General features: G+C 28.3%; 2 protein-coding genes across 2 annotated transcripts in view; one reads left to right on the top strand and one right to left on the bottom strand.

The window, feature by feature from the left end:
- The window catches only part of LOC139426117 (uncharacterized), a 15063-nt gene extending 13718 nt beyond the window's left edge, over positions 1–1345 (top strand). The window contains exons 5-6 of the mRNA XM_071183832.1: positions 867–1055; positions 1142–1345. Of these exons, the coding sequence (XP_071039933.1) occupies positions 867–1055; positions 1142–1345 (393 nt within the window). The remainder of the gene's footprint in view (positions 1–866; positions 1056–1141) is intronic.
- A 3213-nt stretch (positions 1346–4558) lies between these two features.
- Positions 4559–6109, bottom strand: LOC122272804 (tigger transposable element-derived protein 4-like). Its single transcript, XM_043056809.2, has one exon. The coding sequence runs from the start codon at positions 6107–6109 to the stop codon at positions 4559–4561; it is 1551 nt and encodes a 516-aa protein (XP_042912743.1).
- Between the last annotated feature and the right edge of the window lie 9736 nt (positions 6110–15845).

Here is a 15845-nt window from a genome sequence, read left to right as displayed (position 1 = left end):
TCCTTAATTTATGATAACCAGTGTATGTTATTCATGGAAAATAGCAACCTTGTATCAGCATATTACAGTATTTAATGAATTTTTCACCTGAGAAGTATCATTTTTAAAGTAGGCTTTTACGTTTTTATTATTATGGGGAAAAAATCACAACTTATCATTTTTTCTGTTAATTAACCAAATCCTATTAAAATAAATCACTGCTTTGTTGAAAATAATCTAGTATTAATATAACTAAATTAATAATTATGGTACTATTTATGGTATGTTAATTAATAATTATAGAATTCTTAAATTGATATTTATGTTATTTTAATTAATATGTACGATATTTTTAAATTAATATTTATTATATTTCTTTTAATATCTATGGTATTTTTAAATTAATATTTATGGAATTTGTATGCACTCACGATACAACGATCTTACATTATAACTTTCGTCTTTGCCCAGAAGAAGAGGATCGCTATATCAAACGTCTATTGTATTTTGATGTACTTGATAATTATTAAAACTGAACCACTTCTGAGAAGGTTTATTACCGATCGTGTGAGAAAAAGTGTCTAACGTCCTCACAAAATGGATATGTACTGGAGAAAATTACTTACAGCGGTAAATTTTGACTATCATGAGGTAGCACCGAGCAATAGCATCAGGGCAATTAACGCTGAATATAGTTAATCTCTATTCTACAAAAAACGTGTTTTGTATATTTTAATGACGTAAAGCCACCAGAATGAGCAAAAAAAATCGTTTTGTTAATTGAGTTGGTAAATTCCTTTCTGTTTTGTGCTTGATTTTGCAATGTTGCTCAGTAAATATTTATCAAATCGTTATCAATCGTTATCAAATTGACTGCTTTGTCTCAGATAGGCTCGGTGCACTTGCAGTGGATCCCCTTACATGTGGGTATTTATGGGAATGAGACTGTTGATCAGCTTGAGACTGCTGACCTTCATGAGACTGCTGATCAGCTTGACAAGGAAGGGAGTGAACTTGCTACTTCCTATTCCTCTAAACTACTAGTGTCTGAGGTTCACTCCCTGAAGTTAGCTAAGGTAAATTCATTTTGGAAGCACCCACCAGATCATGATTGGTATGCCACCAAATGCCCCGGATTATCCCTGCAGTGCCCTTGTTCTAGATTTGCTCAAACAGCTTTGTTAAGAAGACTGGCCATATAAAGTGTTTGACCTTCAGAGTGAAAGAAAAGACTTATGCCTATTGTCATTGCTCGGCCATCGCTTCTCCATCTCATCTTTTGAATTGCATTGGTGCTTCTGTGAGGCAACTGATGAATGGAGAGACTGTCTATGACTTGCTGATGCGACATGATCTTTTGGACTAGGGCTCTACGCCAAGGGGATAAGCAACAACAACAAATATTTATTGAATATTTTATTATTTTATTTATACCGTACGTACAAAAATTTAGCTTAATTCATATAAAATAACATGAATGGTTCTTTGTTATATTGGAGGAATTCCGTAATTTGTTCATAATAATGTGTTATTGGGGGTTAATAATGAGTAATAATAATGTGTTTCGGCATAACTTATTTCAAAGTGACGTTTTCATGTAATAATAATAATAAGAAAAAAAAGAAATGTGGAACTCTTTAGGGGAAAAACATCGTCTTACTAACAAACAAGGAGCTTTTATACCATCTACAAAATATCTCAACCCAAAACAATAAAAATGGATGCGTGAATAGGGTACTCTTTCAAAAAGCAAATGTTAAGACACACTACTTATTTAGGAGACTTATAAGACAAGATCCTCCAAAGGATGTAGGAAATAAATAAATGCGACTGAAAAAAATAGAATCTGAAGATCAGAACAAATACGTTTTGTCAGCAAACAATTCCGAAGACTTTTTCGAAAGAGATTCTGAAAGAAAAGGTATGACTGGGAAAGAATCGTGGTAAAGGCTCTTACATCAAGTGGAATTTCTGAAGAGCACGTAGCAAACTTACGATGTATTTTAATAAAATTTTATTTTACTACTTTGATATGAATTATTTCGTTTAAATAGACTTTATCTATTACGCTCAAAAGATAACAGCCAAAAATTTTCAGCAATTATACCAAAAGTGCTTTCGTACTGTGAGTACGATTTGGTACCTCATTAATTTTAAGTTTAGTGTAATATTAAAATTAATAATTTAGATTTGTTTCCCATGGGCTGAAAATCTATGACAGTACAAAATATAATAGGTTGAACCATTGTTGGGACAATTATATTTTGTTCTTACAGAAAGCAGAGAAAGTACTTAATAGTGAGATTTTCAATTAATAAAAAATCGAAATAGAAATATTAGATAAACCGCAATTTCTATGAAAATAAAAGATCTAATTTACATTGTCCAATCCTACACAGAGACAACGATTCTGCTAATATCATAATGAAAAAATCATAATCATAATAAAAAAAAATACCCCACGCATTCACTAAAAAATACAAAACTGAGAAGTAAATTTTCTCGAATAAATAATTTTTATGCCAAGTTCTAAGATATCGTAATAAAATTACCAAATGCACTAAATATTTTCATAGATTATAAAATTCTATTTTACTGTTAATTTAATGTTAATTTGAATAGGTACCTTATTCTACACTCCAGTGGCTTCCACAGATAAAATCCCTGGATAATAAATTGAGCTGTTTTTTAAACTCATATTTGCAAGAACAAAAGTATTGCAATATCAATATGATGTGATAAAACCATACTTTTGTGATCACCATTTTGTAAAAGTCAATTTTTTATGGGCCATGTTTTTAAAATATTTTAAAACACTACTTTTTTAATCGAATATTTAAAAATGTCATTTTACCCAAGAAATTTTATTTTCTCTCTCTTTCTATTGAAAACACTTAAATAGCAAATTTCAATGTGCCCATGCGAACAAAAACAATAGAGATGTAGGCATAAATTACGCGTCTTAGCGAAATTGAAGGGGGGAAATAAAAAAGTATCTAACAAGAAATGCAAATGAAAACTGTTTGAATGAATTAAAAAAATTTATAGAATAATTATCATCGATATCAATTATCATCACTCTTTCAATAAACTAAATATAATTTTAATAGATATCAGAAAAGTTAATAAGTTAAATAATTTTTTATAAATAGTCAAACTGTGTCAAAAAATTATTAAATCAAACTAATAAAAGAAATTATAAAATAAATAAAAGTGATTTAAATTAAAAATTAAAATTCTAAAGAAAATGAAGCTTGTGTTTAAATTAGCCTAAAGTGTATTTTGGAAAAATTATATTGTTTTATAATTTTTGTTATTAAACCTGATTTTCAAAGGCAGTAGGCACTGTATAACCAAATAATAATAGAATAATTTTTTTTATTTTTAAACTGTAATTAAATCCTTAATTATGTTAAGAGTATAAAAAAACTATATTTTGCAAGCATGGAAAAGGTGAAAATTATGATAAAAAATATTGAGTTTTAGATATGTTTTGATTTTGTCTCAATTTGGGTTTGAAGAGGTTGATTTTTTGTTTGCAATTTCTAAGTATTGTCCTTTAAAGTGAATCATTCGAATTATTCATTTTGTTTGTAAAATTGTTTTATATTTGTTTCGATTTTTTATCTATGCCATTTCTTCGGTATTTGCTTTTTATTGAGATAAACAATTTCAAATTTGAAAACATATAGCACAGCCACCAGCTCAGAAAATAATTCAAAGCAAAACAAATAAAACTTTTCGACATTCTTTATGTTACTTTAATATTACGAAATTTAAAGTTTATTTTAATATTTTTTTCATTAAACTTTAATCTTTTTTTAAACAATTTGCGAATTTTATTTCTATATCATTGAAACAAATGGTACAACAGTAAAAAGCAATTTTAAGATACTTCAATCATTTTACATAAAGTTTCAATAAATTACAAAATTATCAAAGTATTAAAATCATACTATTTGAAAAAATAAAAATTGCAAGATTTGAATAATCACATAAGCTATTAATGAAAGCATATTATAACTGCACTTTTTAATTGCATTGACATTTCCAATTAAATTATTTTCATTTCAACCAATATATTTTCATTATATTCCATTTGGATGATTAGCAACAATTATTATTTAAAACGCACTATTCATAATGGAATAATGTATACCAAATATTTCTATCACTCTTTTCAAATTTTCAAGATAGTCGGACCTCTATTTAACGAAGTCGCTAAATCCCGAAAAAAAGTTCGTTATATGGAAAATTCGTTAAATAGAAAATCATCTTTTGAAATACTTACACAGCATAGAATAGGTTTTAAATTCACGGATACTAGAAATAATTAAAATTGCAATTGATACACCTTTATCTTGTAAATTATTATCAATTAATTATTTTATAAATCTTACCCATAACAGAAATCTGCAATGAAAGTAAGAATAGAACAAAACATTATCCAGTGTGTTATACTATCATGCTACATATATTTTCTCCTGAATAAAAATGCTAAATTTTTATATATTAAAATTATTGCTTCATTTATTATAAATGCAATTTTAAACATACATTTTCACATGCATTCTTAATTTTAATTACTATTGATGAAGTCTGTTAATTTTGTCTGAGTTTTTTGTGTGTAAAAGTGTTTTTTCTCATAATAGGTCTCGCATTTTTGTAATGCACCAAAAATTTCTTCAGGCGTATTCTCCTGAAACTGCAATCCACGTCGAATTGTTTCAAATGATTTTAACATTTCATCATATGAAGGTTTGCTAATTTCTTCATCATTTCCGTCTTCATCTTCTTCGTCTTCCTCACAATTTATAGCTGTATTGTTTTTATTTTTTATAAAGTCCAAAATATCTGATTCAGTTAATGTTTCGGTGGTTTCAGCTTCAGAATCAATAGAAAGAAAATCATTTATCCGTACATCATCATTAATTTCGTGGTTCTCTCTTAGCTGTACCCACATTTTTTTAAGTTCCTCTAAAGGAATATCATCCTCGTCCTCACTTTCCAAATTCTCAGCGTTGACAAAGAATCCAGCTTTAGCAAAACTGTTACGAATGGTGCGATCTGTAACATCAGAGTTCCATGCTTTGGAAATTTCTGTTATGCTTTCTCGCAAATTGATCTTTGGCATTGATTGCTTATTTTCAAGCGCAGCGATAACTTTTCGTACCATTCTTTTGCGGTAGTGCAGTTTAAAGTTTTGAATCACCCCTTGATCCATTGGTTGTAGCTTCGATGTAGTGTTTGGAGGCAAGTAAAAAACTGTAATGTTTTTCAGTTTTTTGTTGATATCCTTCGGGTGGGCAGGGCAATTGTCGAAAATTAGAGCAATTTTGCGATGCTCTGCAATCATAAGTTTGTCCAACTTTTGAATCCATTTTTCACAAATGTCTGCCGTCATCCATGATTTTTTGTTGAATTCATAATCAACCTCCAAAGATTTTGTGCCCTTAAAACATCTTGGAGTTTTGCTTTTTCCTATAATTAAGGGTTTTAGTTTTTGATTGCCAGTCATATTTGCCCCTAGCATGATAGTTATTCTTGCTTTGCTGTGTTTTCCTCCAAAGCATTTTTCATTTTTAAATGTTAGGGTCTTTTGAGGCAAACATTGAAAAAATAAAGCCGTCTCATCAGCATTAAAAATGTTTTCTGGCTTATAATCTTTTAAAATTTTATTAAGAGTCTCTGCAATCCAACTTTCACAGTCCTTATCACTGACGTCATTACTTTCACCAGACATAACTTTTCCTACAATTCCTTGTTTTCTTTTAAACTTGTCAAGCCATCCACTACTTCCTCGAAATTCATCGTGTCCCAATGCCTTTGCAAATTGCATTGCTTTCTCGGTTATTAAAGGTCCAGAGATCGGCACGTTTTTATCTCGCATTGCGTGTATCCACTTCAAAACTGCCTCATTCACATCTTCATAGACACATGTTTTCAAACGTTTTGAACAAGGATTTGGTAAATCATTGTTTTCAATCTTATCACGGTTTCTTATTATCGTTGATAAGCTGCTTGAAGGAATACCAAATTTTGATGCAATATCTTTTTTTTTTACACCTCTATCCACTTCTTGAAGAATTAAATTTTTTTCTTTAATAGTCAGGCACTTTCGCTTCGACATTTTGCAGCCGCAAGAAAAGCAACAAGCAGCACTCTGATCAGCAATCTAAAAACAGGAGGCGATTTCGAGAACGGAGCTCTACTGAGTGAACATTGAAAGTTTTTCTAGAAAGGAAGTGAACAGTGGGGGTGGGGATAATAGGACATGTCAATAAGGGACCAGGGACCACACACTTTGATGACCCATTCCTTTTATCTTCTCTGCTCATTTCCTATTCAAGGAATTTGACCCTTTCCCCCCTTTTCTAGTGGCGTTGCATTTCCTGTATGAAATGCAAACAAAAAGGGAAAGGAATTTTACTGCTTTCTCTAAAAGTTAAGGGGATGCGAAAATCAGTTCAAGGTCATTTCCCCCATGAAATGCGTTAACAAGTTAAGAATTTTCTCAAATATTTTGGGAAATGGGGAAAGTAGATCTCAAAAAAAAATTCGTTAAATAGAAAATTCACTTCGCTATTTAGAAGTTATTTAACGAAGAAATTTCCAAAATGTTCTTGGTTCCACGAAAAAATTCGCAAAATAGAGAAAAATGGAAGTTCGTTAAATAGAAGTCCGACTCCGTAAATCGTAAATATATTTCAAACTCTATAACTATCATATTACTCCATAACTAACATCGCTGAATTTCTTTTTTTATGTAATTATGAATTTAATTTCCAACTTTAGTTTGAAAAATTTGTTTGAACTCATATTGATTGGCAGAAAAGAATCTTAAGGAACTTATTTGGACAAGAAGATTCACAATCTCGCACAATGCCAATTTTCATCCGTCTTATATGCACGATCCAAATCATTGTATGTATAATACGTCTGATATGTACTGCACTGTAAAAAATTCCAGATTAATTTAAGGTAAAGAGTATAGGTACTCAGAGTACCGGTACTTTTTGCCATAAAATAATTTTTTATAGGAACATATTACTGAACAAAAATTCTGTTATACCGTTATTAGGTATGTATAAAACAGCAAAAGATTAAGAATGAAACTTTTAGTAAGAAGTGATCTATTTTCTTTAAATGTTTTATAAAAATAAAATAATTATACATATCTGCATACGAAGCTGTATTTGTTTTTGTTTTGATACATATGTTTTTAACTTGTATCATAGACCGTATGAAATCTTTTAAAACAGAAATAAAAGTAATTTTTATTCTACACATTTAAATATATAAACTAATAAACAGTTACAAACCTATATCAAGTATTTTTAAGATTTTTGTAAAAGATTTTTGATGTTTTCAATTTAGCAATGGAACTTAAAATACACGTAATCTTACATTTTGTTCTTTTATAATATTATCTACATGTTAATATTACTAAAAAAAAATGGTACAAAATTTCTCAGCTATTTCCATTCTTAAAAGATTTCACGACACCATCTAAACATTAATAAATGATTTATTTTCCACTAGGAAAATTCTGACTTAATACAAGCAGTAGCTTAAAATTGACCGGAAATGCATTAGGGAACCCATATAGGATGTGAGTGTCACACAAGGCACTTCTCTTTTCACCCCTTGGAATCTAACTTCCGTAGTTTGATGTGAATTTCCGGATTTTATACAATAAATCCCAAATGTATTGTTGGTGTGTGCGCAGTTATTCTTTAGATAGAAATATAAACATTGCTTACTGAAGTAAGCTATAAATACTGTTAAGCAAAGAATATAATGTAAAAAAATATGTTTAAATATTCTTTAAAGCATGCAAAGTTAATTAGAGATATTTTCTTCGAAATAATTAGCCATAATAAGGCTATCACTATTTTCTTTATGATATTAACAATAAACTAGCATGTACATTTTTACAACTTTTGTTTTACAACATGTACTTTTTGTTTATGTACATTTTTACAAAACTTACGATTTAATAGCCTAATTTTTTAAAATGGCTAAATTTTGACTAATCGATAACATTAAAAAACCCCATCTCCCCGAGAACTATTACTAAGTATGGAGGAGAAGTGCTGGAGGAAAATAGTTCCTGTCCGTGCACAAATTATTTTTTTCCCTCAGAATCAGCATAAATGGGCATAAACCATTTTCTCCTTTGATCCTAGAATTCAAAATGATCCTATCAGCACTTCAAATTTCAACTCTGTTGTTGTATTTCAGCTGACTATAGATTAAGCAACATGTTTTTTTTTCACTACATGTTTAACAATTAATAATTTTGGAATTAATAAAAGAATGATATTTTTTTATTCTATCAAACTTCTTGTACATTTTTCTACATACATTCGTAACTTCGAATTTCTATATCAAGTAGACTTAGAGCGGAAAAACAAAATGTAACGTAACGCAAAACTAATTGAAAAAAAAAATCCCGCAAAACAACACTTAAAGTTGCAATAACTTTTGAATAAATTAGAATTTCGAAATAAAAACTAACTTTGTGTTTGGTTCACTAACAAATATACCCTTTTCAGCATGTCGACTTGTAACTCTTTAGCTGTATTCCTGTAGTCTTGTAGAGCTGACTAAATGGTATTTTTTCCAACAATATTTTGACAGTTAAAAATTATCAAACAGGAAATCGAATTATCTTTTTTTTATTCCATCCTAATCCCTGTATAGTTTTCTTAATTATTTAAGTCATCTTAATTATTTAAAGTTCTTAAATCCTATATATTTGCGCCGTAAAACAAAATACAACGTTAAGGTGAACACTCAAATAAATGGCTGTAGATTTTATTTTTCAGTTAAAATGCTTCAAAAGTTAATTATTTTGAAAACAATAAACATTAGTGTTGTAAATGTTCTGATTACACATACATTATTTTCTGCCTTTTTTCTTTCGTCATTCATTTTTTATTAATTTTCATTAAGTAATTTTTAATTAATTTGTATCGATACTATAGACTAAATGTGCCTTACAACTTAGAACAACTAAATACCATCAAAAGCCTTAAAAATAATATGAAGTTAATTGAAGCTTTTTTTTTGTTTTGTTTTATTTTCTTGGAACTTAATTGTTTTGAATAGTTAAGCATATTATTCATTTTCTTTAGTTTATCTCGATTGTATTTAAATCTGCATATTGCAATTTTACCAAAACTAGTCTATATAATTAATTGAGGTATTCAAGGAATGTATTGTATTGTTCGCGACTTGAAAAATGAAATTGAAAAATAAAAAATGCATATAGATATTACATTTCTACGGTAAGAATTTAATAACAGTTCATCTAAACTATTCAGTAGTTGCACTTGTTTCCTGATTGCATCTGGCAGAGATAAATTCGGGGAAAAATTAAACTAGCGTAATTAATCAAAAGCATCATTCCCGGAATTCGCAGTCACGTGATTTAAGATTGCATGCAAAATCTTTTCATATTAATCAAATATTGCGGGAAACAAAATAAAATTTTCGTTTGAATTTGAGCAGCCCGGAGCATAAGAATTAAATTTAGTTCACATTAGATTAAATTCATGTACATGTATTTATTTTATTACAGTTTAATCTTTTTTAGTCTTGTTGTGCACTATTCTAAATTTTCTTCCTCCGCATCCATTTTGAAAATGTCATTCCTTTTGTTTTCTAAATAACGCTTGTTTCTTCTATGTATTTTGACATTTATGTAGTAGTAAAATAGTTCTCATTAAAATCTTTTAAAACATAGACTTAAAAAAGTGCAATTTATCTTCCTACACAAAAATTTAATTTAAATTGATGAAATAATTTTTCCTGAAATATTTTTCCTGTTTCAATCATACTTTTTACTAAAACACATTACCAAAATAAAATCTTTAAAAAATAATGCCTGATTAAAGAAATTATTTTCAAATAAATGCAATTTCATTAACGTTGTTTCTCTAAAATGAAATATTATGTAGACTGTTTGTCGTTAAATTCATTATTTCCATAAATATTTAAATGATACTAATAGTTTAAACTTAACAAGACGGTAAATGGATTTTATATTTCTTTAACATATGAACCCAATAGCTTTTTTTTAAATGCAATTATTTGTATTTTTTGTTACGAAATTCACTTAGTAATATTTAATACTTAATTTAGATCTGCCAGTTTGGAATTAATTTTCACAGAGCACTATTATATATCCAATATTAAAATCTGAATTGACTAATTATTTTAGCATTTAATGTTTTTTTCATTAATAATTTTTAAAAGATATAAGTTAGCACTTTTTTCCACTTAAATAACAAATAATAAAACTAAATTCAATATTGTAATGTGGATTTTAACCTAAACAGTCCTAAATGATCTTTAACAATCATTTTTGTTAGTTAAAATGTAATTTTTATAACACCTGATATAGGAATTTCAAATTGCTGCTCAATGTTCTACAAATTTTTACGAAAGATTTTATAGAACGAAAATAACTCATTTAATAACGTTTTTAAATAAATAAAAATACTATTTAGGAATAGTTAAAAATTTACCTATCNTAATTTTCACAGAGCACTATTATATATCCAATATTAAAATCTGAATTGACTAATTAATTTAGCATTTAATTTTTTTTTATTAATAATTTTTGAAAAATATAAGTTAGCACTTTTTTCCACTTAAATAACACATAATAAAACTAAATTCAATATTGTAATGTGGATTTTAACCTAAACTGTTCTAAATGACTTTTAACAATAATTTTTTTTAGTTAAAATGTAATTTTTATAACACCGGATATAGAATCTAGAATAAAATTTACTTTGAAATTTCAAAATGCTGATCAATGCTCTACAAATTTTTACGAAAGATTTCATAGAACGAAAAAGATAACTCATTTAATAACGTTTTTAAATAAATAAAAATACTATTTAGGAATAGTTAAAAATTTACCTTTCAGAACTTGCCTGAAACAATTAACAAAGACGGGCTTTATCATTTAAAAACCATGGAAATACTAAGATAATATCCTTTATGGCATTTAATTTCGAAAGTTTAAAACTACTAAAATAAGTAAATTTGGTATCAATCCTACTTTTTACGACATTGTTAAAGCTCCGCGTTTAACAAAATGAATTTTTTGTTTGCATTTGGACAATTACAAAAAATCGCACTTTTTAGGACTAAGTTATTAAAGTATCACATCCATAATGAAATAAAATAAGTCATCATGCTGTTTTCTGAATTTATTTGAATTAACATTGTGTATAAATGTATGTGGAAAAGAAAAAGAAAGTATTAAAAAGATAAAAATAAAATAAAATAGCACCCATAAATAAAATAAAAAACTTTATGAACAATTTACAAAATTCTCACGTTAGGGCTTCACTTTCTTTTTTTGGTGATTTCTTTCAATTGCCGCGTCATTTGGGCATAATTATATATTAAATACGCGTGTACAGAGCCCGAAAAAAAGTACCCATGAGTAATTTTTGATCTAACGATCGGATCTTCACGTTCTAGGACTCATTCTTAATGATTTGAGAGAGTGACCTCAAATATGCCAATTACTTAGTGCAGATCATATTTTAACTAAAAAATCAGACAACAAAACGTACTTTCTCAGAATAAGAATAAATTTTCTTCTACGAATTTTGATTTCTGACTCCATAAATATAGGGAGTAGCCACAATCTGAAAAATATGGTTTGCATAGTTTGGTCAGGAAAACGATCCTAAGTCTGGACCCCTTAATGTTAATTCTACATTTTTGTGTATCTCGCATTATCACGGGAGCTTATAAAGCGAGTTGAAAATTTTTGGACGCAATTATGAAAATCCATGCAAAGATTTAATTTTAGTAAATAATATTCATTTTATTAAATAACAGTTGAAAAAAATTTGAATTGTAAGGTATACAATTTTTTGCACAATTTTAAAGTATGTAATTTTAAATGGTAAATTACAAAATTTGTGCGAGATTTGTTGAATAGCTCCTAGGAAATCGAATTTTACTTATACGACCTTTTTGGGATTTCTCAGGAGCTATTCAACCAACTTATTTCGCTCAAAATTTATATTTTGCCCTATAAAATTACATACTTTAAAATTATGTAAAAAATTGTATATCATGCTATTCAAAATTTATTTTGACTTTTATTTAATAAAACAATTAGTGTCATTTACGAAAATTAAGTATTTGCATGGAATTATAGTTGGATATACGGACTTTCATAATTGCGTGCAAAAATTTTTCGCCTTAAAAGTTCCAGAGATATTGCGAAATACACAAAAAGTAAAAGTAACATTAAGGGGCCTAACAAACTTTGGATCGCTCTCCTGACAAAAATATGGAGACCATATTTACCAGATTGCGGCTACCACCTATATTTTCGGGGTCAAAAAACCGAATTCGTTGAAAAAATTTATTTTTATTCAGAGAAAGTATGTTTTTTTGTCTTATTCCGTACTTAAAATGTCTTCTGCTCAAATTAATTTGCATAATTGAGGTCACCAACATGAACCATTACTATAGAGTCTTAAAATGTGAAGATGATTATCTGATAATTTGATCACAAAGTATTCTAGGTGGCTTTTTTTAGGTGCTCTGTACATTAATTTACATAGCCAATTTAACAAAACAAACAATATATTTGGTATATTGTTTGGCATATTAGAAAACAAACTATATATTTTTCATATGGTATTTTTTATATGCTCTCGGTGAAATAATAAAATGAATATTTTTCTAAGAAGATATGTAAAAATAGAGTAGACTACGTATAGTAGACAAGTAGACTACGATTCCCATAAAAAAATAAGCTAAAGAGAAATTATATAATGTTGCTAATAAAATGAACAAATATGCAGTGCAAAGCTCTCACTCCCAATGTTGTGACACGGATTTGAATCCCAGCTATTGCTGATCGATACGAATTAAGCACCTGGCTCGGTACGGCCATAGTACTTACGTAAAATATCCTCAGTGGTAGATGAATCATGGGTTAAAGTCCCCTTGACGTCAGACTAACCTTGGTTTTTTTTTGTGTGTGGTTTTCCTCTTCACGTAACCCAAATGCAGGTTAGTTCTATCAAAAAAGTCTCCCACGTAAGCAAATTTCTTTCAATACTTAATCCAGGAGTTCTCTTGTCTTCTGAATTGGGTAATAAATTACAAGGCTACGGAGTTGAACATTGGTAGTCGTAAACCCGAAAATTGGGTCAGCTGTCCAACGATGGTTATGAAATAAAATAAAATAAAATAAAATAAAAAACATTTTAAAATGATCAGTTAAGAATTACCTTCAAAGGTGGTGTCAATATTAGGGTGACAACAAGCTTGATACCAGCTCATAATCAAAGGCAGAAATTCTTTAGAGAGCATCGATTTTGCATTGTCAAGATGTCATAAAAATATATGAGTGAGAGATTTGAAATCGCTATACATAAATTTTAACATTTGTATCAAACTTTTTTTTTAAATAAAAAAGGTTCAAATGGCAAGAACTTTTCCTATGTAAACTGTTTTATGATGTAAGGTTATCTTTTCACATTTTAAACAAGCAAGAGTACTTCTTATTTTGTCTCACATTCTGTTGTCCCAAGTTTAAATATGTTTTTTTAAAAGTACAGTTGATAAATTTTTAAATCCAGGTATCCGTTCATTTTGTAAAGATCAACACATTGTAAAAATGTGCTGCTTGCATAAAATTATAGTAATTATTTAGTATAATTAATTATTGTTAATTAATTAATTATAATTAATAAATTAGTATTAATTAATTAGATTTAATTAATTATTACTTATTAATTATTATTAATTAATTAATTAATTAATAATTCGTTAATAGTTTTTTGGAATTTTAATTGATAAATTACAATTATTTACCAGTATAATTTATGTTTATAATTATTATAATTGGAAACACTAGCAAAAAAAAGGTTTGCCTGGAAAAAACTTCTTGAGAAGTTGAACTGAACTGAAGGCCAAGGCCACCCTGGGCTATCGAACCCCTAATGCTGATGATTATAGTTGCTAACCAACAGTAATTTATTTCATCATCGCTATTTAAGAAAGAAAAAAGTACAATAGAGAAGGAACCACGGGGGTTTATGAGCGAAACAAAAGGGGTAGTGGCCTCCTAGAATTAATAATTCAAGAAAAGGAGCATCGATTTGATATGTGTTTTCTTTTGTATTTTATAAATTTTCATGAGTTGGTGTACGAACGTTGGTGTTTTCTTGTAAGTCATAGATTTGTATTCCATTTTTTTTCCACTTCGTTTTCTGATCCAAGTTTGCTTTACTTCACCAGCTTTTAACACAGCTCTAAATACAAAAATGTTTATAAATGGTGAAAACAGAGATTCTAGTTAGAGATGTTAGAGAGTTAATGAGATTCTAGTTAGAAGTTAATGCCCATCTATTAAATCTGTGCTAATAATTTCAAGTCCCATGGTGTAAGATTTTTGTTTAGTGCTGATGTACTGTCGAAATATGAACTGAAATGGTATTTTTATATCGAAATAAATGAAACAAGGCCATCAAAAGATTGTCTAGATAAGGGTTTCTTCACCTGTGGTTCATGAACCCCTAAGGGGTCCATGAGTTATATTTTGGGGGCCCGCTGACTTCTCCTAATTTTAAAATGTTTGGAACCCTACCCATTGCTTGTAAAGCGAACTATGGCAGCTATAATTCCGTTTCCTACAGTGTATCTTTGCGAAGCGGGATTTTCCACACGTGTGACAATAAAAATATAGCATCGAAATCATTGTGTACTATTAAAATAATAAAATTAAAAGTTTTCTAATCATTGATGTTTTTTGCAATTATTTTTTTTTCACAGAAGGGTGGTCCGTGACTTCTTAAAAAATTTTAAAAGGGGTCCATTATATCAAAAAGGTTAAGAAACACTGGTCTAGGTGGATATGCAGCTGTCTACAAAACACAAGCAAAAACCAGGAAGTAGATTTGTTTTTCTATTATTCAAATCAGCAAAGGAACAAAAACTTTCTACTATCTTGTACTATTTATATTTTATTTATATGTTGATTGTCTAACTTCTTTATTTAAAAGCCCTGAGTTCAAATAATATAATAGAAGTTTTTTTTTATTAAATTTTTTTTATTCATGGCAATCAGTCAAAATTACCACTTTTTGTAGTTGTAAGTAATCGGGAATGTCATAATATCATTCTTAAGACTTCAAAATTTTAATAATGCTTACTTGCAAAAGTAATGTTTTAGAAAAGATTCACTGAGGTATTAAAGAAACAATGAATATTAATTTGCGGCTTCTTTAAAATGAAACAAGCACCATAAAAAATGAACTCATCAAGAGTGGTTATAGCAGAAAATAAAATAACAAAATGTTAACAATAAGATGGTGCAAAAACATAGAAAGATTTATTAATAAAATTTACTTCGTTTTTCGACATAATGACGCTAACATATTTTGTTGTTTGAACTATGTATTGTTTTTGAAGAAATAATTTTTCCATCAGGACACTTTTCGAAAAAAAAATATATATCCTAACTCTTGAAATATATTTTTCTTATTAAAAGTAAAACTGACTGGTTAATAGTTGTTATAAAATATCTTCCATGTTTTTTTTTAAATTGAAATTGCGTTTGAAACTGATTGTTAATAACAAAAAAGACATATTCATGAGGAAACATTTTGTGCGGAAAACTTAAAAAGGTGATCTATGTGAATTGAAAAACTATTTATTCAAATAAAAACTTTTCTAAAATCTTGAAATTTTGGAAAACGTTCGGAATTTTTTCATCGCTTGTTTTACGATCATTCCATACAATACTTAGCGGATTTTTCAGGCATTTTTATCATAATACATAAACTCAACAATATATATATATATATATA

The sequence above is a fragment of the Parasteatoda tepidariorum genome, chromosome 7 (genome assembly GCF_043381705.1).
Source record: "Parasteatoda tepidariorum isolate YZ-2023 chromosome 7, CAS_Ptep_4.0, whole genome shotgun sequence".
Taxonomy (NCBI): Eukaryota; Metazoa; Arthropoda; class Arachnida; order Araneae; family Theridiidae; genus Parasteatoda; species Parasteatoda tepidariorum.
Note: the sequence above shows the minus strand (reverse complement) of the source record. Positions and strands in the feature narration are given on the sequence as shown.

Coding starts and splice junctions, on each gene's coding strand:
- LOC122272804 (XM_043056809.2), bottom strand. CDS start 6,109: ATGTCGAAGCGAAAGTGCCTGACTATTAAAGAAAAAAATTTAATTCTT.